Source organism: Pteropus alecto, unplaced genomic scaffold, assembly GCF_000325575.1.
Source record: "Pteropus alecto unplaced genomic scaffold, ASM32557v1 scaffold113, whole genome shotgun sequence".
Lineage (NCBI taxonomy): Eukaryota > Metazoa > Chordata > Mammalia > Chiroptera > Pteropodidae > Pteropus > Pteropus alecto.
The window spans coordinates 32,423-57,259 of NW_006433949.1; the positions used below are offsets into that span (position 1 = coordinate 32,423).

Here is a 24,837-nt window from a genome sequence, read left to right on the forward strand (position 1 = left end):
GCTGTTCTTCTGGCGTGCAGCATAGCTTTGAGCTTTAGTCAAACGACTGTCACAGACAAAGATTTGGGTCTCAGGAAGGCAACTGGGAGACAGAGGTCTGGGATCACTAGCTGTTTCACTTGGGCCATGACAATGATAATCCCAGTTAGCTACTTTGCCTCCCCTTGCCCTTCCTTTTGTGAAATCAAGTGGTCATGGGTAAGGTTTGGAGTGATTTCTCTCCCACAAATCCCCATGCAACTTAATATGGGAAGGGGTCATCCTTAAGAATGGCCCCTTCCCATATTAAGTTGCATGTCATCTTATTGTTGATAGTAAGAATGGCCCCTTCCCATATTAAGAATGGCCCCTTCCCATATTAAGTTGCATGTCATCTTATTGTTGATAGTAACTATACTTCAAGGGTTGCATTGTAACTGGGAAAATCTTTATTATGAAATACTCATTCCTAGGAACCTGATGATGTTCAAAGACTGAAAGAACAAGCAGAAAATGCAACCTATGTCCTGCCCATACAAAAAAAAAAAATGACATCTTATTAATTTCAAGCAAAAGAAAAGATTGTCAAGAAGTTCTCTGTTTATACACATCAAAATGGGAAACTGGGCTTGGACATGCCTTTTGCTCAGGATGACTGGATATTCAGAGGGTAACTTGGATTCTCTCATGACCATCAGCACTTGCTCAGGGCTAAAGGGAATCCTGCCCTTACATGGCAATGTCTTTCACATCAAGTCTATATATACTTTGAACATATTTCTAGCCTATCCTTAAAATCAGTTGAGTCTTGGGCAATCAGCGGAGACGAACAGGACGAACTCTTCACCACTTCACAATTTCAGAGAAGAACAGAATCCTCCTCAGTTCCTATGTCCTGTATGTGGACATTTCCCAAGTATGTAGAAATTGTGTATTGTGTCTGACAATAAAGAATTCCAAATAATAATGTTACCAAGACAACACAGATGATAATGAATGCCCATGTTCTGGTCAACAAGTATATGAAGGCGCTAAACGTGAAAGCAGTATTTACTAGGTTAGAGATATGGACAGAGAAAAACCTAGTGAAAATCTCCCTGGATCTACAGGAAATAGTTAATAATTTTGACTGCTGGAGAGACGGGCATCTTTTGAGAAGGGTGAAACCTGATGTTGCTCATATGATTATTAGCCAAAGTCTTGGAAAGTACCAGGGCCATGCGTTTCTCAGTGGTACCTACACTGCTAAGAATGTAACCAGTGTTAAATCTTTCTCTCATGAAGATATACGACATTATGCAGATCTCACGGCTCGAGGTTGGCTACAACTTGAGAATGAAGCATGACCATGTGGCCTGCAAATGCCATGTCCAGAACCTTTGTACTATGCATTAACTTATGACTATAGATATCGGCTTCAGCAACTGCAGCTTCTAGTATTTCCATTAGCTGTTACTACGCACAGCAAGGACTGCTTGTTTCATAAACTTAGCTCCAGAACTACTTTGGAAAGTCATATAGTGGGAATAAGGGAGTGGATAAAGGAAAAGAATGTTACTGTGGCAGTGTCCTTGACTGTCAAAAGGATCACTGTCCGCCCTCATGCTGGCTGAAGAAGGGTTCAAATTGTGCATTTGGATCCTGCTCCAAAAACTGCAGATTTAATTTCTAAAGGCAATCACATCCTGTTACCTCATTGTGGATCAGTAAGACCTCCAAGAATCCTGTAATAGTATGTCCAAGTGGTGCAGACAAATCCCTACAAGCAAGATGGTAGGCACCCCTTGCAAAAAACAACGTTATTGTTACCAGGGCCAGTGGCGACGCCTGGAGAATCAGCATGCTAAAATCCTTGGGAAAGGTGCAAGAGTTGCCTGGGACAGTTGCTACCATTACATGGATACCAAGAGGAATGGGTCTGGAAACTGTGGTGATTTTTTAGGCGTTCAGCAAGTGCAAGGCTAGAGATTTTTTAGGCGTTCAGCAAGTGCAAGGCTAGAGATGTAATATGTGGGAGGCTGCTATGTGAAAGCATCCAAAAGCTTCCACACATTGAAAACCATCAACACCCAGTTCCTTATGCAGGACACATGGTGTTGAGGTAGAGTTTTATTAAGCCATAGAGAGAGCTGATGAGAGGAGCTGAAGGATGGTATCCCACATGGTCCTCAGAAAATGTGTGTTAATTGGACCTACTATACCTTCTTTGACTGCAACCTGAACTAGTGTCATGGGAGGGGTATTTTGAATAATTTTAAGAACTGCCATTATATCTATGTCTATGCTTCTCCTACATGTAAATTCCAGGGTTATGAGGTGATGTTTAAATAGTGCCCGGTTCCATGTGAACTCTGACTCTAACTATGATAAAATACTGATAATCCAGTTAGCATTAATACGTTTGCTAGGTGGAGGGTCAGGGGAGGGAGGGAGCAATTAGGGGGATCATTTTATCAACTATATAGATGTCTAACCAATGTACTGTATATGTGAAACTAATTAAAATAAATTTTAAAAAATACTGATAATCCTAATCTGGGTCTTGCTTATTAGCCTTTTATTATTCCTCATTCCCACTATATTTTTGTTTGGCTACATCCATAAAAGATCTAAGATCAGTGTCAATGCAAAAAAATACATCAGAAAAGCAAGATAAATATTTGGTAATTATCTTATTTCTGGTAATAAAACCAAATATGAAGTAATACTGAAAGGACGTTTTAAGAACTGTACTCAGTTCTGGTGTCCCTCAAGGCCTATAGAAATGGGAATTCTTTCTTGCTTCTATCCGACTTTTTTATGGCAAATGTTTGTTACTTTTTAAGTTAAAAGAAGTCAAAGCAGCTCCCTAGGTGAGGCAATCTTTCTTGTTCTGTGCTGCCCAGAGATCAGGTCTCCAGAGTTATGGAGCAATGAGAGGCCTCAAGATGTAATCTTGACAGAACAAGGCCAAGGCACCCTTGAGAGTAAGGCTCATGGCCTAAATCTAAAGAACTATTATTGAGCTCCCTAAAACTCCTATGGAAAGCTCCTTTGGAAAGCTCTCTGGAACTTACTTTTCAGATGATACTAATTCCCCATTATAACTTACTCTGTCAATTCTCCGAAGGAAAGATTACTTAAGGATTTTGCCCTGGACAAACCAAGGGAATTTATCAGGCCAGAAGCATTGATTATTAGTTCCAGACTATCACTCTAGTCACTCTGTCTGATGTCCTGGCCTCGGATTGGACTTGTTTATAAATTAACTGGAGAAATTAAACATCACTTGTTATACGATTGAAGAGGAAGAAACACTAGACATTCCTACTCATAACTGAGGCTCTGTAGTCTAGGAATCTTTTCTTTTCCAAAAGGTTCAAATTATACTTATTAGTCATTCATTCATTTGTTCATTCATTTATTCTATAAACATACTTAGCACTTACTGTTAGGTTGAACCATGTAAAATTGATGATATTAGATATTTTCACCTACAAAAATGGAAAGTTCATATGATTCAACCTAATTCAATGTCCAGGCACTATGAAACCTACTTTGGATTTCTGCTTATAAATGACAGTTTAGAGTTTTCAATTCTTAGAGTTTCTTTTAGTCGTGGTTTCTCTTTAATCTTATGATCCCTTGTAACTTCAAGAGACTGGCCTTAATTTTCGAGTAGGATGGGCCCTACTGCCAAGACCTAGAACAATACTGAGCATATAGGAGACTAAACTGTGGTGAATCTAAGGAGCCCGCTGTCACTTTTTTCATAGTTGTTGTCCTTGCTTCTTCTGAGTTTCCAAACCTCTTCAAAGCATAGAAACCCAGAACTTCCTTTGTCCACCCTCAGAGACAGTAATAGCAATGACAAGATCTAAGCAAATTGGTATGCCACCCTGCTCCCCACAACCATGGAGTAGAGACTCTGGAAGTGGCACACATAAATAATAACTGGAAATTATTTTTTTCTTGAAAAGGCTTAGACAAATCTAATATTCGTCCAGGTAATATGAATCTGTCTCTTAGATGGAAAGTGGCCTCAACTCCCTGAACAAAGACTTTATGAATCACTAGTGAATGAGATTAATGAAGAGATCCTGCCCAATTTACCTAGAACAGATACTAACCATGGCACTATATGCCCTTTTTCTTCCACAGTTTAAGGGCATGGTTAGAAAAGACTTTAAGATGTTGTTCCCCAACACTTTCCCCAATCCCATAGTGTGAAATAACTCCAGTTCCTGAATATTCCAGTATTATAGTTTCAACGAATGGTGGAGGTACTGGTAGCAAAAGTAAGAGTAGACTCCAATGGATCTAGGCCCCTGCTATAGAATCTCTTCTGTGAGCATAACAATGGTGTCTGGGTGTCTGCATCACGCCGGGCCTCTTGCTTTAGTTGAAAAAACTTGTACTGTGTCCAGCCATATACTCCACAGTTGAGCAGACCTTGAGATGATGCTGTTAGAGCCTGGAGGGGATGAACGAGTAATGGAGCCCATCCTTCAGGTTTTCAGAGATCTAGGGAACAGTCCCCATTTCCCTTATTTATAAAGTATTATTATATTTCCTCTGTCTCATACATCAAGATCTGGCATCGGTTTTTAATTATTTTTCTAGCTCTTCCTGAACTCACTCTTCATACTGTACCTGCTCATTGATGACAGAGTTGGCTTTACTTCTTATTATATACATGAGGACAGTGAAGTGGTTTCATTGTCCTTTTTTATTGCCCCATTTCCCAGGTTAGGTATGAGAACACTGCCCTATCAGGATAGTGAGATAGCCCAAAAAGCCTTTTTAACTCTACAAAGGAGGAAAAGGGAGAGTTGTTCCATTTCATGCCTCCCTATTCACCTAGAATATCTCATTTATCCCAGTAAATTTACTCTAGATGGAAGAGAATCGTGTCACTGTCAGCATTTCATAAGAATGTTATCTAGTAGATGTTTTTTTTTTCACTCATCCCTTAAAAACACATCAATAAAATGAAGTTGACCAGACATACATGTGCTCTAAAATGCATGGCAGCACTTTTACAAGAGTACCTACCTCATCTCTGAGGAAAATTTCACATTCTTCATAACTAAATATAAATAACACATTTTCTCTTTTACAATGTAGAAATAAATCCCCGGAGGGGAAAACTGTGGTTACTGAGTAATAGCAATATAAGAGAATAAGATAAGAGAGTGTGAGAGCAGAGATGCTGGATGTTGAAGGTATTACCTGGAGAACATAGAAGGCCATGTGAAGCTTAGTGTCCTGTGGTTTGATCAGCTTTATGATCATCAGAATGACAGCTGTGAAAACACAAAGTATAAATCTTGTTGCAAACCTTAACTGCCGGAGCATAAAATTCTTCAGTATACATGCCTAAGCATTGTGAGAATGGAAGCTACAGGCATAATGAAGACTAGCAGTGAGATTAACCAGTTATATAAAACACTGGGCCTTCAACTTTTACTCCTCATTGATTAAACTCTGCAGATTATCAGTGTAACAATAATGACAAGATCTACCACAATAATAAATTATACTTTTTAGCATTTTAGAGTTCACCAAGCTTTCATAAACATTATCCAATCTAATCCTCACTACAACTTTATATAGTAGAAGAGCAGGTGTTAATATCTCTGAGTTGTGTCAGGACATTTTCTCTCATATCAGGTCGAATCTCATATCTAATTATCTTAATTTCTCAAACATAAGAAAAAAAGAACTTAAGGATGTTGGGCAAAATTGGAAATATGGGTAGAACCAACATAAATTTTACAAGCTGGACAGAAATTTGTAGTCATCCTTCTTGAGACCGCATTGCTCAGCTTTTTCCATTAAGATACCCACCTGGGCCCCAGCAGCAAAAGAAAGCCGCTGGGTAGAAGCGCACTCGCTGCTCCACGATATGAATCACTGCCCACTGTTCACTCCCTAGAAAGCCAGTTGATTTTACAAACTTCTTATACAGTGTCTGGGCTTGGATGAGTAAGACCTAGACATGGGTACAGCAGTGAGTAGCTTGCCCAAGGCTTAGTAAAATTTCCCAGGTCCACCCTTGTATCATTTTAGAGAGATCATCCTCTTAGGATCTGACAAGTGATTCTCCATCCCATCTTTCCCAGCCCTCTCTACCCCCACTTCTTTCCATAAAGATAAGTAAGGTGGCACCATACTACAATGGTAAGGAGGCTGAGTAGAAAGCTGGCCAGGAAAATGATGAGCCCATAAAAATAAAGTGTGCTACAGACTGATGTGTTGGCAGAAGGCAGGAGTTTAGCCATGGCTGATGGTGGTGAGTGCATCAGGATACACCTAGGAAGAAAATCAACGGACACGATACTGCTACAAATATAAAACTAGAGAGATACCTATCAGTGCAACAAAAATTAATGATAAGTAAATTTTACTTATCATTTTGCTAACCTTTACCCCACAACACCTTGTTCCTTCTCACAGATACATAATTTTCTAGACACTTTGAGTTACATTTCTAATTATGTATTTTCAGCCTTGACGCCACAGTTCCACAGCCCATTTCGCATACAAGCACCTTGGCCAGAATGTATGTAGAAAGTCTTCTTCCACATCTATTTATAGAAAAGAATAGGTGTAGTCTACTATGAAAATGATAGATTTGGCCCTTGCTTACCTGTGGCTCTGGCTGAAGTTGCGGAAACATTCACTGGCATTGCCCAGACAGAATACAGGTATCATCAACAGCAAAGGTATCAGGCTGGGGGAAAAAAAGTTATCACCCTAATAGTCAGACTTTTTCATGCCCTTTTCCATTTGCAAAATAATCTCCTGTTCTTCTCCCATCTCTATCACTCCACCACTCCCCACTAATACACACTTAATATCTCCAAGAAAAATACCTTAAAAACCTTAAGTATAGCTTCTTTTCCAGTTTTTGGGGAAGTGGAGTGAGAAATGGATTTTATACCTGGTAATAAACCCTAACAGTTTCATAGAGAGTCTCTGGGAGTTGTGTAGTCGGAAAACAATCCGAGTGAAGTGAGTCAAAGTGGAAGAAAAAATCTAACAATGAGCTCTGTGCTCAGTTTGTTTCACTTTCCATGGTGACCAGGAATAATGTCATTCTCATCAGCCCCTTTCTGGGAACTTTTCCAAAGCATACCTTTAAATAACCAATTATTTATCCAGAGGAAAAGATCCAGGAGTAAGAGTTATAAAATCTAAAGCCAACTCTGATGTAACCACTTAGGTGAGACCCAGAGCTTTTATAGACTTAATTAATTTTAAGAGTTTCACCCAATGTTAGAAAGATGGATGAGACCTTGAAAGCCACTTATTACAACTCCTTATGATATAAGAAAAAGGAATTAGAAGTCCAAAGATTTAAATGGAAATATCTGTTGGAGGTCATATAGAGTTGATAGCAGAACTGAAGCTAAAACCCAAATCTGTAACTTCGAACTTCTTGCTTATTCTGAGAAAATGAAACCAGTGATCATATATTTGTTGCTTCCTACTCAGTAAGGCCTCTGTGAGGACCTACGCATGACAGACTCAATGGAAATAAAGGGCCTTGTTATCCTATTTGTTCCCACCTAGACCCCAGAATAATGACAGTCTACACCTTGCTAGGAAAAAAAGCAAAAATCTTACCTTGACAAAATGATGGCTATTTGACCAACTCGACAAATATTATATATAACCTATGAAAAGAATAAATGTGAGTAATGTCTTAGAATACTGCCAATCATATTATAATAAATACCAGGTCATCATTTACCACTTGACAGAACAAAAATTCCCAAGATCCAGCTTGCTTTAGTTAAGCAATACTTGCTATAAAATTCATCAAAATAAATTGTTCATTAGCATTGGAGATAAGAAAATTTTATCCGTATTACGGTATTCTAAAAAGTAACAACAACAGTCACAAACAGAACCTGCAGGAAGCATCTTAATATGAGATTTGGATACCAGAACAAATTCCCTTAGGAAAGGCAAACATGAAATCACACAATGATCCATATTTTAATTACAGGTCAATCTCCTCTCTTTTACATATAGGGAAGTGTGGGCTTTTCAGACCTTATGGGTAGAGTGAAAGTTTATGTATAGGATGACCAGTAGAAAGCATAATAGGCCAAGATTAGTCTAATAAGAGCAGGGTCAAATAAATCCTTTGGCTTATAAGCCCTTCAAGACCCGTTAGATTCTAGAAGAAAGAATATTTCAAAAATCTCCAGTTGTGTTAGATACTGTAAAACAACTAACAGAAGAATGGTTCCTACCCACTAGGAATCTATAACGAAAGATTTGAACAGAACACCTTAAAGGGATAATAACAGAAAACTTTTTTTTTTTTTCTCTTTTAAGGTAGAGGTCATACATATGAAATGGCACTGTTAGGGATCAATAAACATTAAGTGAGCAATTAACCAATAATCAGAGCTAGGTAATTGATTTGCCTTAAGAAATTTGAATCAGAAATAGCAAATGATTTCAAGTAGGATAGCCAGTGCTGACTTTAGGTAAAATGGGAAATAAGTAAAATTAGTCTCCGGTGGCCTCTCCCACCCACGTCCTTTCTTCTCTTTTTATTCTATCCTCTATCCATCAGGTGGCTATCCTATGTTTAATTCTTGTTCTTATCTCACTGTCAATGAATCTCTGATAAAAAGTTTATTGAGAAATGTTTAGGGCAGAAGTCTTGCTTGGGTATTTTTTAAAAGAGAACTCAAAATGAAAAAAAAAAAAAAACTTCAAAGTACCTGGTACAAAGCTATAATGACAAAATAATAGGCGGTGGTGTTAAACTTTTTGGCTAGAGTTTCATCTTCTTGGAACAAGTCTCGTAGCATGTGTTATATAGAGTACATACAGTAGGTGGATTTGTATGCAAAGAAAGCAGTAGAATACCACATATGACAGTTAATCTTATATTTCTCCTTCCCTTTTCTTCAAAGATTAATTTGATCTCCTGCCAGAAGCCCAGGCCTCAGAAAAATATTCCAAAATGTTGTCCCCAGCCTTGGCCACTAGTTCCATCATGGCAACTTCTTTACGGAATGACTCTGTGGCCAAATAACCTCTCTCAAATTCCAGTTAGTCTCTTAACTTATGAATGAATGAATGGATGGATGAAAAAAACTTGAAATACTACCCTTATAAAGTTGTGGAACTTTTTAAACATTCATCTGTCTGAAAGGAGGAAAATAAACTAATTGTTTCTTTGTAATATCTTCCAGCTCTAGGATTCTAGGATTATGTAGACAAATATGTAAAGGTATATATAGCCATGGGGCATTTCTAAATTGTAGGAAGCTGAGAAACTATATGAGTTTAAAATACAGAAAACTAATTATAAGTGTTGACTCCTCAGAGGTAAACAAGAGAAAACGGCATCAGAATATAGTCCTGTGCTGTTCAATACAATGTAGTTAAATTAAAACAAAGATTAAAGAAAACAAAAAATTCAGTTTCTCAACCACACCAACCACATTTAAAGTGCTGAATAGCTGCATGTGGTCAGTGGCTACTGGACTGGATAGTATATGATATTCTGATCACTGCAAAAAATTCTATTGAACAATGCTTGTATTATACAGACTGCAATATCTTGTCCAGGATGCTGCATAAGTGGTCTCTTCACGTTATTGTTTCAACGATTTCCCCACTGCCCTTTCTCCTTACAGCAAAAGAAAAAAAAGTTTTAAAAGAATTCTATGCCTCTGTCCCTCTCCAACAGTATGTATCTAGAACAAGGCTAGAAAAAAGCAATTATTCTCTTAAGAAGAAAAGATATCTTCTTAAGAAGTTGGTCAGATTAGGACTTAAGAGTATCATAGCATTTTAGAGCTGGAAGGGACATTAAAGATCCCAAAGACCAGCACATCATTTTATGATGAAAACTTGAAGCCCAAGAAAGGGGCATATGTAGGCATATGCAGGAGATCAATGACAGAACTGGGTCTAGAAGAAAGATCTGATTCACTATCAAATACTCTTTTCACAATGATTAGTACTATTTATTCATTCATGAAATATTTACTCAGTTTCATCATGTCCATGACAATAAGCCACTTTCATTTGTTCTAGAACTGATCTGTAGGTTCTAGAGAAAGGTATTTTGGGAGGTCTGATCTCAGAAGCTAAGCAGGGTTGGGCCTGGTTAGTATTTGGATGGGAGACCACCTAGTAAGACCAAGTGCTGTAGGCATAAATAATAATATTAAATGAATAAATAAAAATAAAAATTTCTCTTCAGAAAACCACAGGAGAAGGGATACTGCAGAAATAAGATGAATAGAATATTTAGTAAAATATGCATAATAAGATTAAAATATATAAAAATATTTAAATACGTGAAAATTGCTAAAATCATAAAAATTGTCTTCTGCCAAGATCACTTAGTGATATGCTGAATCAGAAATAAGAAATAAAATGTAGTATACAATCGAATACTATTCAGCAATAAAAAGGATTACTTGTATATGCTACAATGGGTGAACTTCAAAAGTATTATGCTAAGTGAAATGAACCAGACTCAAGAGATTACATATATGATTCCATCAGTATGAAATATCCAATAAAGGTAAATCAATAGAGACAGAAAGTAGATTAGCAGTTGCCTAGTGCAGAAGGTAGGAAGGGAATTAATGGTAACGGGCATGAAAGATTTTATTAAGGTGACGAAAATATTTGAAATTATTTTATAATGATGATTGTATAACCTGGTAAGTTTACTTTAAAAACCACTGAATTGTACATTTAAAACAGGTGAATTATGTGATGTGTAAAATATGCATACACAAAAAAAGAATCTAGATGTACTGACTTAATGTTCTCCTCTCTTTTATAACTCATGCCAGACAGTGCCCCAAACTCTTTGTGAACCAAAGAAGGAAAGACAACTACTCCCTGGGTTAATCTTGTTTTCTGATTAGCACAAATTAATCCCTCTGCTCTTCTGCAAACCAGTATGTTACCCACAAATACTGTAGAAATAACAGGGGAGCAGAACAAACACTCCCTTACCAATACCTGTAGTTCAAATCTCATGTTAGCAAACGGAGCACTTTCCCGGATCTTTCGCCAAGATCTTTTTCTTTAGCAACAATAATGGACTGGCATGGAGCCAAGAAGGATTATTTCTCTTACTGAATTGAACCAGGCAGGAATGGCAGTACTATAATGTTTCCTATAATCAAATCCCTTTTTTTTTTTTTTTTTGGTGGCATAAGATAAAAAGGAAATTATATCAACAGAATGGAAACTCAGTGAGAATATGGTTTTTCTTTTATTAACTACCATGAATTCACATAGCCAGTACTGAGTGCTTATACTGTTTATCAAGGTTATATGGCTTTGTTTCAGCATACTATTCTTAACTATTAGGTCTGAATAAAACTTACCAGGGGAAATGTGCTCTGTCCACTCTGGTTGTGTTTCATCCTCAGCTCTTTGTACAGACACCAGATGTAATTCACGGTGTAGAGAAATGAAGAAATGTAGAATATCTAGGTGAAAATCAAAACAACCTATCATAACTGTCCCACTTTGACTTCCTTCAATTTATTCCATTATTTTCTACTATAAGAATCCTACCTACTGGTCTATCAGTAACTTACTACCCAGTATACATATCATGTAGAATGCGGGAATTCTACCCAGGTCTACGTAAAATATGTCCCAGCTTCCTTATTTTACCCTTTTGAATGTTCAGAGGAACCACACACAGCATTACCCAACTCCTCTCACCTAACAGTTCTACTTTTAAGAAAATATCATACAATATTTTTCTATTTTATTTTTTAATTTAAAAGGCCATAAGGACTTCCATTTCTAATAATGATAGCCTAGGCTATATGAACCAAAATTTCCATTCGAAAGAACTAAACATGCTATATGTTATTGGTGTTTTCTATTTATCACTGGTCTTCAGTAATTTTAATGAGGTGCCTTGGTGTGTTTTCTGCATATTTCTTTCTTTCTTTTATTTTTTTCTGAGATATAATAAAATGTAATTGTTTCTATTTTTAATTTTTAAATTAATTTTTATTTATCAATTACAGTTGATATTCAATGTTGCATTAATTTCAGGTGTACGGTACAGTGGTTATGTGCATGTTTCTTATGCTTGGTCTTGTTAAGCTTCTTGTATATGGTGGTTTATATTTTCATCGAATTTGGGAAAATTTTGGTTATTATTTCTTCAAACATGGTTTCTGTTTCTGTTTTGACTTCCTATGCTTTTTAAATTCTTAAAAGCATCAAAGAACCTACAAGATAGCAAGGAACTAGCTGGACAAAATCCGAGGGAAGGAATTTCTGTTTCTCATCTTTGATGAAATAACAGGAACAGAACTTACTGTTCAGCCTTAAAAACTAAAAATTGGACAAAATATACGAAAATACCCAGTTCTCAAACAGTGGATAACAATCAGTGTAGAACAGTAATCCCTGAAAAAAGAAAAACAACCAAGTTGAGCCTATCAAGTGCCCCAGCTCACTGGCTGAAAAAGTGAGTGCAGTGAAGGGAAATCCAAACAGAGACGAGCTGCCTTCCTGAGTTGAGAAGACAGAGTTCAGGGTCTGGAGAGGCCAAGGCAGCTAATCTGCTTGTGAAGCAGATTATCAGAGAAGAGGGAGTCACACAGAGGTATAGTGCTCTGTAAATTTGTAAAGGTGTTCTCAAGTCTTTGATTAAGTACTGATCTATGAGTGTGGAAAAGAAAACCAAGAAGACTAGAAAAAGAACCATCAGAAAAAAGAAGGTGGAACAATCTCCAATAGAATCCCTAAATATAATAGTTTGTGTTCCCATTAGTCAGAGTGGGAGCACTTTCTAATACATACATAGGAATGACAGTACTATAGAATAATAATAAGAATACTGCCTTACTAATGAGACCAAATTAGCTATATATGAAAGACTGCCCTAACCAAAGCTTAAAATCAAGCCTTTGAAAACTAAGCAAGCCTTGAAAGAATCAAATACACTGAGGTAACTATATCAAATCAAAACCCTCAAATTAAAAAAAATATATATATAAAGAAATCTAATACCTAATAACATAAAATCTACAATATCAGGCATCTAATAAAATGTTATACAAAGAAGCAGGGAAATATGAACCATAACCAAGAGAAAAATTAATCAAAAAAATCTCAGAAATGACAGATTATAAAAATTAATACACAAAGATATTAAAGGAATTATTACAAATATACTCGATATGTCCAAGAAGGTAGAGGAAAGCATGAGCATGACAAGTAGAGAAATGGAAGATATAAAGAAAGACCCAAAATGAAATTCTACAAATTTAAAATAAAAAATATGGAAACTGCAAAAGAAAAATATAATATGTAAAAATATATAATATATTAAAAAATTAGAAACTTCAAAAGATTAGTAAACTTGAAGACACAAAAGTAGAAACAATCTAAAATGAAACATCTAGAGAAAAAAGGACTTTAAAAATATGAACAAACCCTAAGTGAGCTGTGGGACAATATCAAGCAGGCTAATTAATACATGTGGAAGGAGGAGCAAGGAGAAACAGAAAATATATTCGAAGAAATAATCACCAAAAAATTTTCACATTTGATGAAAATATAAACCATCATATACAAAAAGCTTAACAAAACCAAATATGAGAAACATGCAAAAAAAAAAAAAAACACACCAAGGAACATCATAATCAAATTACTGAAAACCAGTGATAAACAGAAAATACCAATACCATTCAGCGTAAAGACACATTACATATACAGAAACAAAAATATGAATGACAGCAGACTTCTTATCAGAAAAAAATACAATCTGGAAAACATAAGAGCAACATCTTTAAAACACTGAAGGAGAAAAAATAAATCTGTCAACTTAGAATTCTATACATAACAAAAATACCTTTTCAAAAAAAGGACGAGAAGAGGATTTTTCCAGACAAACAAAAGCAGAGAGAATACACTGAAGCAGACCATTATTATAAGAAATGTTAAGCCCTTCAGGCAAAAATCGTGATAACAGACAGAAATTTGGATCTGCACAAAGAAATTACAAGTACCAAAAATGGGAACAGTTTGGTGCTTCCTTAAATAGTAAAACATAGAATTACCATGTAATCTAGCAATTCCAATCCTAGGTATATACTCAAAAAAATTGAAAATAAGTACTCAAACAATTATATATACATGCATGTTCATATGCATGTGTTCATAGCATTGTGCACAATAACCAAAAGGTAGAAACAGCCCAAATATCCATAAACAAATCGTGATGTACATATATACATGGAATATTATTCAGTCATAAAAAGGAATGACGTACTGATACATGCTACAATGAGGATGAGCCTTCAAAACATTATGCTAAGTGAACAAAGCCAGACACAAAAGGTCGTATTTTAAATTATTCTGTTAATGTAAAATATCCAAAACAGACATAGCCTTAGATAAACACTGACTTCAGATTGGCTGTTTCCAGGTGTTGGGGGTAGGGAATATGGGGATAAACTGCTTAATGAGTAAAGGTTTTACTTTTGAATGACAAAAATGTTTTGGAACTAGATGCAGACGGTGGTTGCATAACACTGAATGCACTAAATGCCACTGTTCATCTTAAATGGTTAATTTTGTGTTATGTGAATTACACCTCAATAAATTATTTTTAAAACCTTTTAAAGGACATCAAAAGATATCATCAAGAAAGTGATAAGACAACTTAAAGAACTGGAGAAAATATCTGTAAATCATATATCTGATATGGGTCTATTATTCAGAATATGTACATATAAACTTACAACTCAGCAACCAAATGACAAACAACCCAATTGGAGCTTTCATCACAAATATCCGAGAGAAAAGGAATGGAAACAAGTCATGTCTAAAATGCCACAAACCCGCACTGTTCTTACTAAGATTTAGTAGATTTTTTTGAATAAATATTTCTCCATTTGTTATATGTCTTTAGGACAAATTCCAGGGACTTGAAATGGGTGGGGTTTTAAAAAATAATGTTTACAGTTAAATAGCAGTTGTTTCACTGAGATGATCTGCCAAGCTCTTGACCTTTCCAGAAGTCCTGCCTCTGACACACATTTTTTTAAAATCTCTTTTCATTGCCAGGTTCTCCTTCTATCTTTTGAGGGTTTTTCTTTTCATTTATTTATTGAAAATCAACATTTTTTTCCCCTATAACTTCCCACAGTGTGGATTTTTCTGCTTGCAGCTCAATAGTATAATTTATCATATTTTTCTGTACCTGTAGTTCCTGTATATCGGTGGTTAGATATATACCACCACCTCAATAGGTCAAATTCAGGTTTAATTTTTTTTTTTTTTTGACTACAATACTTCATAAATTGTGAAGTGTTCTTCCATCAGGGGGCATATAACATCAAACAGTCTTTCCTTTTGTAATATAAACAGCTGTCAGTGTTCGATACTTATATCTGTTGATCATTTGAGATCATTATTTTTAAAGGGTGGATATTATTCCACTATTCACATGTACCATTATTTACTTAATCATTCCCTAACTGATAGATATTTGGGTTCCAACTTATCACTATTACAAAAAATAATGTATGACTGTGCTTGCAAATCTTTGCTCAGTTGTGCAAATATTTCCATAGGATAGATTCTCAGGAGTGAAATTACTATGATATGAAAAATAACTACTTTGAGAGACATCACCAAATTGCCTATCAAAAATTTTTACCAATCTATATTACCATCAAATATGCCTGTTTTTCTCACATTCTCACCTGCTAGCATTATCTGCCTTTAAAATTTTTACCATCTCATTATACTTTAATTTATACTTTAATTATTAGTAGGATTAAGCATATTTTCACTTAGCCTTTGTATTTCCTCCTAGAACTGTCCATTTACATACATTGTGGGTCAAATTACTTCACCTCTTGCAAAGCCCACCAAGCTGAACCAAACAGTCAAACTCACATGACTACCATAAGCCACAGTTTGCACTCAGAAAGATAGAGGCCAAGAGATACAGTGTTCCAGCAGAGCAGCAGTAGGCATTTCTCTTCATTGAAAGTCTGCAGCACTTCAGGAGCTAGTCACTGATACCCCAAGTAACAGCTTAAGTATGAGGGGATACATCACATTGTCATTATCAAGGTATAATGTCCCAAATAGGAAACAATAGCTCTGAATTCAGATTCCAGGGTCCCTTTAAGGAACATGCCTAATTCTAAGATTCACTGTATTCAGAGAAGCCTAAAGATGGTATCTTTTCCTAACAGTTATTTACACTTTATTTACAATCTTCTAGTCTAGGTGCATTTTATCTATCAGAGGTCATTTTTACCATAAGCAATGTGGCCTGGTAACACAACTGGTGTTCCATCTTACCAGGTTTCTAGGAGAATAGAGGAGACAGTTAATCCAGGGTCAAATTTTTCCAGAGACAGAGAAAGGAGTTCTTCTTAACACTTTACCCACAACTCTCTAAGTTTTCTCATCTATAAAACGAGAATGAAAGTATCCACTTTCATAGGTTTTCTGTAAAAATTACATGAAATATATATAAAGTACTTTTGTAGTACATGGCATATAGTTTAAGCATTCAAAAATAGTGTGTCACTATTTACAGGGATGCTGCAAAATCCTGTAGGGACATTTTAAAAAACTAACAGAGAGCTGTTTTTAAAAACAACAGAGAAGACAATGGATGTCAGTGAGTCACAAAAATATAGAGTGTAGTTTCGGTGTTAGAAAGTAGATTAGTGGGAAGAATTTGGGTGAACTATACAAGAGTTCATGTAAAAACATCCTGAACAGGCTCACTCAGTAAAATGCCATGTCTCCATTCTTCAGTGGGTAACCATAACATCATGTATTATCTAGATCTGTATTGCCCAATACAGTAGTTACTAGACACATGTAGCTACACAAATTTAAACTAATAAAAATGAAAGATAATCTAAAATACAGTTCCTCAGTTAAACTAGCCATACTTTAAGTATGCAACAGCTAATACTAAATACAGGACAGCGCAGATAGAGGATATTTCCATCACCACTGATCTTGAGACCTGACTTTACCTCCTTCCTTACACTGCCTGATTTTAGACCACTTTACTGCTCCAGTTGCTCAGGAAAAGAAAAGAACCTCAGATAAATACATTCTAAGAGACACAATAAGGAGAGACAGAAACTTTTGGGTAGGTGAAATTTTGATTTGATTACCCATTCTGTGATAATTTTCTGAATCTCTCCAGTTAGAACCAATCACTTTTGTAGTCCTAGCCAATTTATACTTTTATTAAATAACTGAACTTGCTTTGTACTATAATGATTTATATAAAGTACATATGTCTAGCCTCCCACTAGACTTTAAATTCCTTGATGTGAGGAATCATATTTATACCTTCATTTATACTATCATACACATAACCAACCTCACCTTCTAGCAGAGCTAGATATACAGCAAGCACTCAACAACTGGAGGTGAATTATCCCTAGAATTGTAAACTCTATGAGGGTAGGAAATTTATCTGTCTTGTTCACTGATGTGTGCTCCAGAGTACAGTATAATGAGCGGAACGTTATAAACACGCAATAGATACTTATCTCATAACTGAGGCCACAGGCAGATGCAAGTTTAGTTTTTTGAGAAAATTTATACAGAAAGATCTTCCAAACTTTTCTATTGTTACTAAGGTGAACATGTAAGAGACGTGATGGCTTACAGTAGGAAGTAATGTCCACTAAATTACATGTGTTTCCCACATTGGCAGTAAAATATGAAATGTGATCTGATTCCCTTGTCTTCTCCTCTCCTCCTGCCACTTAAAGAGACCGGCCATTCTCTGATGAGGAAACAGAAGTCTTAAGAATAGGTAATTTCATTTAAGACCAGAAGAGGGAAGCAGGGTGTTATTATATTTGATAGATTTTTCCGCCCTAAGAACACCAGACAAATAAAGATACTAAATCTGGGCTTTCTTGCAGTTTTCAGATTTAAGATTTTCTGAAAGCCTGAGAGATATTGTGGTTAATGTTAACATTCTTCAGTATCAAACAGAAGCAACTAATTATAAATTTATCATCTTAACTACTTTGTATTCTTTTGAGAAATTTAAGACTCAACTCTATCATCTTTATTCTCTTAAAATCACAGTGAGGCAAATAGTTATTGAATGATCCCATGTATGAAGAAGAATCTATAATAGGAAAGACAAACAAGAACCTTCTACTCAATCTTATATTTGTATGCTTTATGACTTAAAAGTACCTTTATATATAGGCTGACATTATATTCTATTTTTATGATAAGAAAAACAAGACTGTAAGTGAATTTATTGTTAAAGTGACTAATTTAAGGTCTGTTAAATGCAGAAACTATTTTGTTTCTATTATTGAATTAATGAAAAACTAATGTAAGAAGTTATTTGCCTCAAATCTCCCCTACAACAGCCTAAAGCAAATCAAACAAGGTAACTCCAGAGTCATAGTTTTCAAAACAGACCGTTTTTGTTCGTTTGTTTTAATTGAATCCTGAGACTAAATGAGACCTCAATAACTTATTTAGTTCACTCTTTTACAAGATGAACATACCTAAAACTATCTCAAAAATGTAGTGTTCTACTTCTTTGTAAAATTGTCTTGAAAGGATGGCAGCTAAAGCTTACAGAAAATGGAGATAGAGTACAATCAAGTATAAAAATACTCCGATGAGATTTTTTGAACAGCTTCCTTCTTGCCTCTATGTAGACAGAAACTATTTTCTGAGCAACAGAAAATAATATGAGAGAATTTCACTCTAAAGTCGACTCTAGATCTTCCAAAACACTTAGGATGCCATGTAGAGCTACTTTTATCACATGGACCTAGGGTACAAGGGATTTTTTTGTTGTTGCTGTTAAGAGTATTTACTCCTAATGAAGGGGACTGGTCATGATACAAATCTGTTCTGTCACAGATAAGACATAGTGCCATGCCATGAATCAGATGTTGGTTAGCATACCATGACTAAAAGAGGTAAAAGCTAGCCCAAGAGGCTAGGATCAGAAATCTGCCCATATAGAAGGGCATAGGGCCTCTAAGCATGGGATTAAATCCAGGGAAGTCAGCTATCAATTAGCAAAAGTTTCTCTGAACTCCTTTTACATTTAAACCATAAGAAGACCCTAAAAATCACGATAATAATGTTTTATAAACCTCCAGCCACTGGAAAATTTAGGCCTTTAAGGTAGGCAGGCTAAGTCTAAGATGTCAGAAAGGCAGTGAGAATACATTAACAAGCAAAGATAGTAAAATCCAATCTTTGATGAGAGAATACTTTTCATAGGCCCTGCTTTCTATTGTCAGGCAGATTCAGAAAGTAATGGATCAGTAAGTATGTGGAGGAAATGAAAGGTCTGCAGGCGAATTCTGTTCTTAAGGAGGTAGGCAGAACCTATCTTCTAAAAATAATAAAAATAACGACAATAGTTTAAACTATGGGCAAGCACTTTGCATTTGTTGTCTAATTTAACCCTAAAAATTCATATCATTACTCCTATTTTACATGGAGAAACTAAGATTTAGAGACGTTTACTTGCTTAAAAAAATCACACAGCTAACAGGTGCCAGAGTCTAGATTTAAACCTACGTACGTTTGACTCCAAACTCTACACTTTAACTCCAAGCCACAAACTTCATGTCATCTGCTGTCCAAGCTGGTGTCTCTAAAATTCCTGACTCGCATATTCTTCCAGTAAATGAAACTGGGTTCATTCACTAAGAAAAGATGACTGCTGATACTTGAACTTGTGTCAAAATAAATACTAGAATAGCCAAGAGTAAAGAGAGAAGCTGAACAGGACAGTATCTGGCACTGTCATTTTCCCCTTATCTTGTTTCTCCATAGTAGTTATCTCTGATAAAGAGAAATATTAGCACAATATTCCTAGACCCTTTTTGGAAAAAGCACTGAACTTGCTCTTGATCCCAAGGTTGACTGGAGGTGGGGACAATCATATACAAGCAAATCAATCCTCTCAGTGCAGAGCTAGTCATCAAATAAAATTAAAAACATCAGTATCTTAGGCTATTAATCAGATTCCATCTTTCAGAGCCAGATGCTATAGTCTAGACAAAGCTTTCTGGTCCAAATGTTATTCTGGCACTGTAACATCTCTTTGCTGGTTGGCTGAGTTCACAAAATAAATAGCACTTGGAAAACAGCACATCTCAACTTACTAATCAAATACTGAAATTATTTCTGATGGCTTAGTTCTCAAACTCACTTGGCTTCTTAGGTAAGTTCCAAAACAAAAGACTAGCTATTGGTAAATGATTGATTTCTTCTGTTTCAATTCAGTGAAGTGGCATAAGGGTGCCCCAGCTGTTCTGAGCCAGATCTCGCCCCTGCCCACCACCTGCCCCTCATCAGCTCTGGGTTTCCTACGAAACTCTTTTCATTATCTAAATCAGAGAGAAACTCAATAACTGCAGGTTCAGTAACCTCATGAAGTTATAATATAATAGGATAATAAACCTAGTTCTAATTTGCATCTCACACCTACCCCAGTAGAAGAGAAAAACCTCAAAACAAAAAATATTCATGTGTCTTGAAGTTTTAGCCTCCTAAACCTGAAAAGGACTTTGAAAGGCATATAGTGCGATAATTTCCAAATGCTGGTTCAGAAATTACTGCCAATCCTTGAAAAATTGACACTGGTCTAAGAAATATTGAGAAAAATATAGGCAATATAAGTTTTTCATATAGCTGAATTTACTACTTTAAAGAAACCATTCTTTATTCTGAGATTATACTTTATCTAGTTTTTTAGTAGCAATTGTAATTCCTTTTATAAAATTAGGTAGTAGTTGTTTTCTAAGTGTTCTTAATTTAGCATAATGTAAAGTTAGCAATACTATAATTCCCACCTTTTTCAAGTTTTACTCATTATTAAAATCCTAAAGCCTAGGAATCATTTTGAACCACTTCTCTAGTGTATCGCCTGGGCTTCATGTAAAAATAGCAAATCCATTTTACACAAATGAAAATTATGGACATATTTGATAGGGAAACACCTAAATGACCCTGATAATTTATTTCTGTCATAGCAATCCTCAAGGTTTCTACCCAAACTGAATTCTTTCCCACTACTATTTAAGCCCATTTTCTTTCATTCTGCTTCAGTGGAAACGATTAATAACTGCTATGTTCTAAAAATCTCAGCACTAGTTTTCAAAGGGTCTTCCTGCTCAAATGGAACTGGAAATCTAGATTCAGAAACGTGGATATCTTGTTTGTTTAGATCAGGGGACTGATTCTCTTTCTTTACTATGACTCTTAGAAAATCTAGGACCTCTTCATCTGCTTGTGCAAACAAGGAATGCCCTGCCTTCTCCCATTACCAATTTTTTTTACAAGAACCAGCTAGAGGAGAATTTTGAAAAGTACAGACATTTAATCTGACCTGATCAAATTGTGAAAGTTAGGGGGAAAAAAGGGAGGTAAACTTTTACTTTTCATTTGTATATCCCTCTTTACTTTTTAAATTTTTATTGAAAATGCATATTAGTTTTATAAATTACACATACAAAAATTTTTAATATAGAAAATCTAAAAAATTAAAATGTTCCATTTTTAAGGAAAGTATGTATTTCTATGTTGGTCTCCAGGTCCCCAAAGAGTATTAAACTAGGAACCAGGATGCTCTTGTAACATGGAGAGAAAGGACTCAAGTTTGGGTTTGTTTTTATTACATAATAAGAACTATGCACTTGGTCTCTGCCCTTGGTTCCTGACACAGAGCTCCTTAAACTCGTGGAATTTCCTGAGTGATGGAAGTAATAGGAGCATCTTACACACAGCTCTCAAATCTCTTGGAATTTCTTGAATGATAGGAACGCTTTTTGTTTTAATAAGGGGATTTCTGGTAGGCTTCTGGATGGCTTCAGGATGGGGCTGGTCACCAGAAAGATCAAGCCGTGATGAAAGGCTTGAAACTTTCAGCCCCATCCCAAGAGAAAGAAGGAGGCTGGAGACTGAGTTAATAATTGATCATGTCTACATGATGAAGCCTCCATAAAATTCTCCAGGGATTCAGAGAGCTTCTGAGTTGGTGAACACATCTATGTGCAGGAGGATGGCACACTCAAACTCCATGGGGACAGAAGCTCCTAAGCTCAGACCCTATCAGACCTTGCCCTATGTATCTCTTCATCTGGCTGTTCATCTATATTCTTAATCATATTCTTTATGATAAGGTGGTAAATATATGTATTTTCCCCAAGTTCTTTGAGCCATTCTACCAAATTATTGAACCCAAGGAGGGGGGCATGGGAAGCTTTGATTTGTAGCCAAGTCAGACAGAAGTGTGGATAACCTTGGGACCCACTACTTGCAACTGGAATCTGAAGTAGAGGGCAGTCTTGGGATCTGTGCTAACTCACCGGGTTGTTAGTGTCAGAACTGAATTGCAGGACACCCAGTTGGTGTCTGGAGAGTTAGGAAATTGGTTGGTATGGAAACAACACATTTGATGTCAGAAGTGTTATGAGCAGAGAAACAGTTTTTCTTTAGCTTTTTAATGGGAAAACAGAATGATCAATTATAACATCGAATTTCCTGCTCTAAATTGTGAGAAAATAGGAAGCATTCTTAAGTAATTCTTACTAACTAAAAGGGGGTAAATGTGAAGGTTAGGCCCTAAAGATTTATTTAAAATATTCTCATCCTAATTTGCTAAGGTATCAAACTTAAGGTGATCTCTTCGGGGACTTAAAAACTAACTCTAGGAAATTTGATTCTGTAAAACTGATGCCTAGGTGGGCTGTCAAGTTAAATAGGTCAAAGTAATGGATTATCTGAAGATCAATACAGGCTATATAAGAAATTGACTCTGCCTATTTACCTAGTGCTGGTGGAAAAATATTTAAGCCAGACTTGGAAAGTTTCAGGCTTTGCTAGTATCCAGTTTTAAAAAGAATTCTGAGAGAAGAGTCTCTCTGAGTGCTTAGTATTTTAACTCTTAAAAAGGCACTGAACTAAATAAAATACAGTTCTGGTTTGGTATTAACCAAGATCACTATTAGTGCCCTTGGTATTAACTTTCTCTTCTGATGGCTTATACAGTTGAAGAATATTTTCGCTTCTCATAGCTTATCTTAGACCTGTGAGCTTTTGGTAAATGATTGATTCCTCCTGTTCCAGTTTGGTGGAGTAGCATAAAGGCGCTACAGCTATACTGAGCCAATTCTCCTCCCTGAACAACTCTGGGTTTCTCATACCTAGCCAAAACATCAAAAACATTTTGGCCATTTCCAAACAAAGTTTTGGAGAAGGAGGCTCTAATGCCTTGACAGATCAGCACAATAAACCTATCTTGTCAGATTAAAGTTTCTGTCTTATCGAATATATCTCTCCATAGGAAACTATCCAAAACAAGGTTCAGAAATCTTTCCAAACTGAGTGATAAACTAAACCCACTTTCTGGTCTGGAAAGAAGCAACCACTCTTGGTATAGTACTTAGTTTAATGATCTTGATTCCCTTGCTTAAACAGTAAAACTATAAAAACATCATAAAGTCATACAGAACCTTTAATTTTATAAAACATGTGAACAGACATCCTATTTAATATTTCAAAAAATTATATAAAGTAGATTAGACTGGCGATGATTTTCAGTTTATAGGGAAAAAAAGAGATAAAGACCAAATGACTTCCTCAAAGTCATAGTGAATCCAGGTCACCTAACTCTACATCTATTTAATTCTCTACTAGTATTACTTTCCTAAAGTTGAATAAATGGACCAGTTGAACTACTTTATCTGACTTGTGGGCCACAATGTAAAGGAAAGAGCCATGTTAAATAGTATTTTTCCCTTCTTTGCAGCAGGCTAAAGAGAGACTTTTATATAATAAATTTTCTTTCTGGAAGAAAAGCAGAATACATTTCCACTAATGCCGAGGCGGAGAAATAGTCCATTGCACACCATGAACAACCAAGGCGACAAGGCAGCTCAGAAAGAGAAAAATCTCCAGAAAATATGATTACAGATATAGAAATATGCGACTTAAATGACATAGAATTCAGGATGTTATTTCTGAAAAAACTCAGTGAGTTCTGAAATGAGTCATATCAACAATTTCAGGAATTGAAAAAACACCTAGATGAGCAGAGCAAGGAGATTGAAACCCTCAAAAAGAACAGAATAGATCTTCTGGAGATGAAAAACACAGTGAAAGAGTTGAAAAATGAAATAACCAGCCTGGGAAATAAAGTCGACCAAATAGAGGAAAAGATCAGTGATACTGAAGATAGAAATCTAGAAATAAATCAGAAGAAAGAAGAGAGAAATCGAAGAATGAAAAATATTGAAAGAGAAATTCAAGAACTAGCTGATACCATCAGGAGAGGAAACATAAGAATAATGGGCATTATCGAAGGTGAGGAAAAGGAGCAGGGACTAGAAAGCATTTTCAGACAAGTAGTTGACAAGAATTTCCCAAATCTAAGGAATGAGCTGGAGCTTGGAATTCGAGAAGTCAACAGAACGCCCAATTATCTCAACCAAAAAAGGCCTTCACCAAGATACATTGTACTAAAATTATCAAAAATCAACGACAAAGACAGAATTCTCAGGGCAGCCAGGGAGAAGAAAACGGTAATTTACAAAAGGAAACCCCATTAGATTATTGTCGGACTTCTCAGCACAAACCTTACAAGCCAGAAAGGAATGGAATCAAATATTTAAATTATTAAGTGAAAGGACTACCGGCCTAGAATAATGTATCCAGCTAAGCTCTCCCTTAGATTTGAAGGAGAAATTAAGACCTTTCCAGATATACAAAAATTGAGGGAATTCTCCACTACGAGGCCTGCACTACAAGAAATACTGAAAGGAGTCAGCTCACCTAAAACGAAATGACAAAGAA

The 24,837-nt window shown here is 35.9% G+C and overlaps 1 protein-coding gene across 3 annotated transcripts in view; it reads right to left on the reverse strand.

The window, feature by feature from the left end:
• Positions 1-405: 405 nt before the first annotated feature.
• TMEM116 (transmembrane protein 116) overlaps positions 406-24,837 on the reverse strand; it is a 52,414-nt gene continuing 27,982 nt past the window's right edge. For 2 of the 3 annotated variants that reach the window (XM_015586799.2, XM_015586798.2), the window contains exons 5-11: positions 11,349-11,453; positions 7,591-7,640; positions 6,611-6,694; positions 6,135-6,273; positions 5,809-5,953; positions 5,191-5,264; positions 406-4,432 (exon numbers count right to left, since the gene is read on the reverse strand). In XM_015586799.2, the coding sequence (XP_015442285.1) occupies positions 4,226-4,432; positions 5,191-5,264; positions 5,809-5,953; positions 6,135-6,273; positions 6,611-6,694; positions 7,591-7,640; positions 11,349-11,453 (804 nt within the window). In that variant the 3' untranslated portion in view covers positions 406-4,225. The remainder of the gene's footprint in view (positions 4,433-5,190; positions 5,265-5,808; positions 5,954-6,134; positions 6,274-6,610; positions 6,695-7,590; positions 7,641-11,348; positions 11,454-24,837) is intronic. The other variant, XM_025044533.1, reaches the window with a different exon arrangement.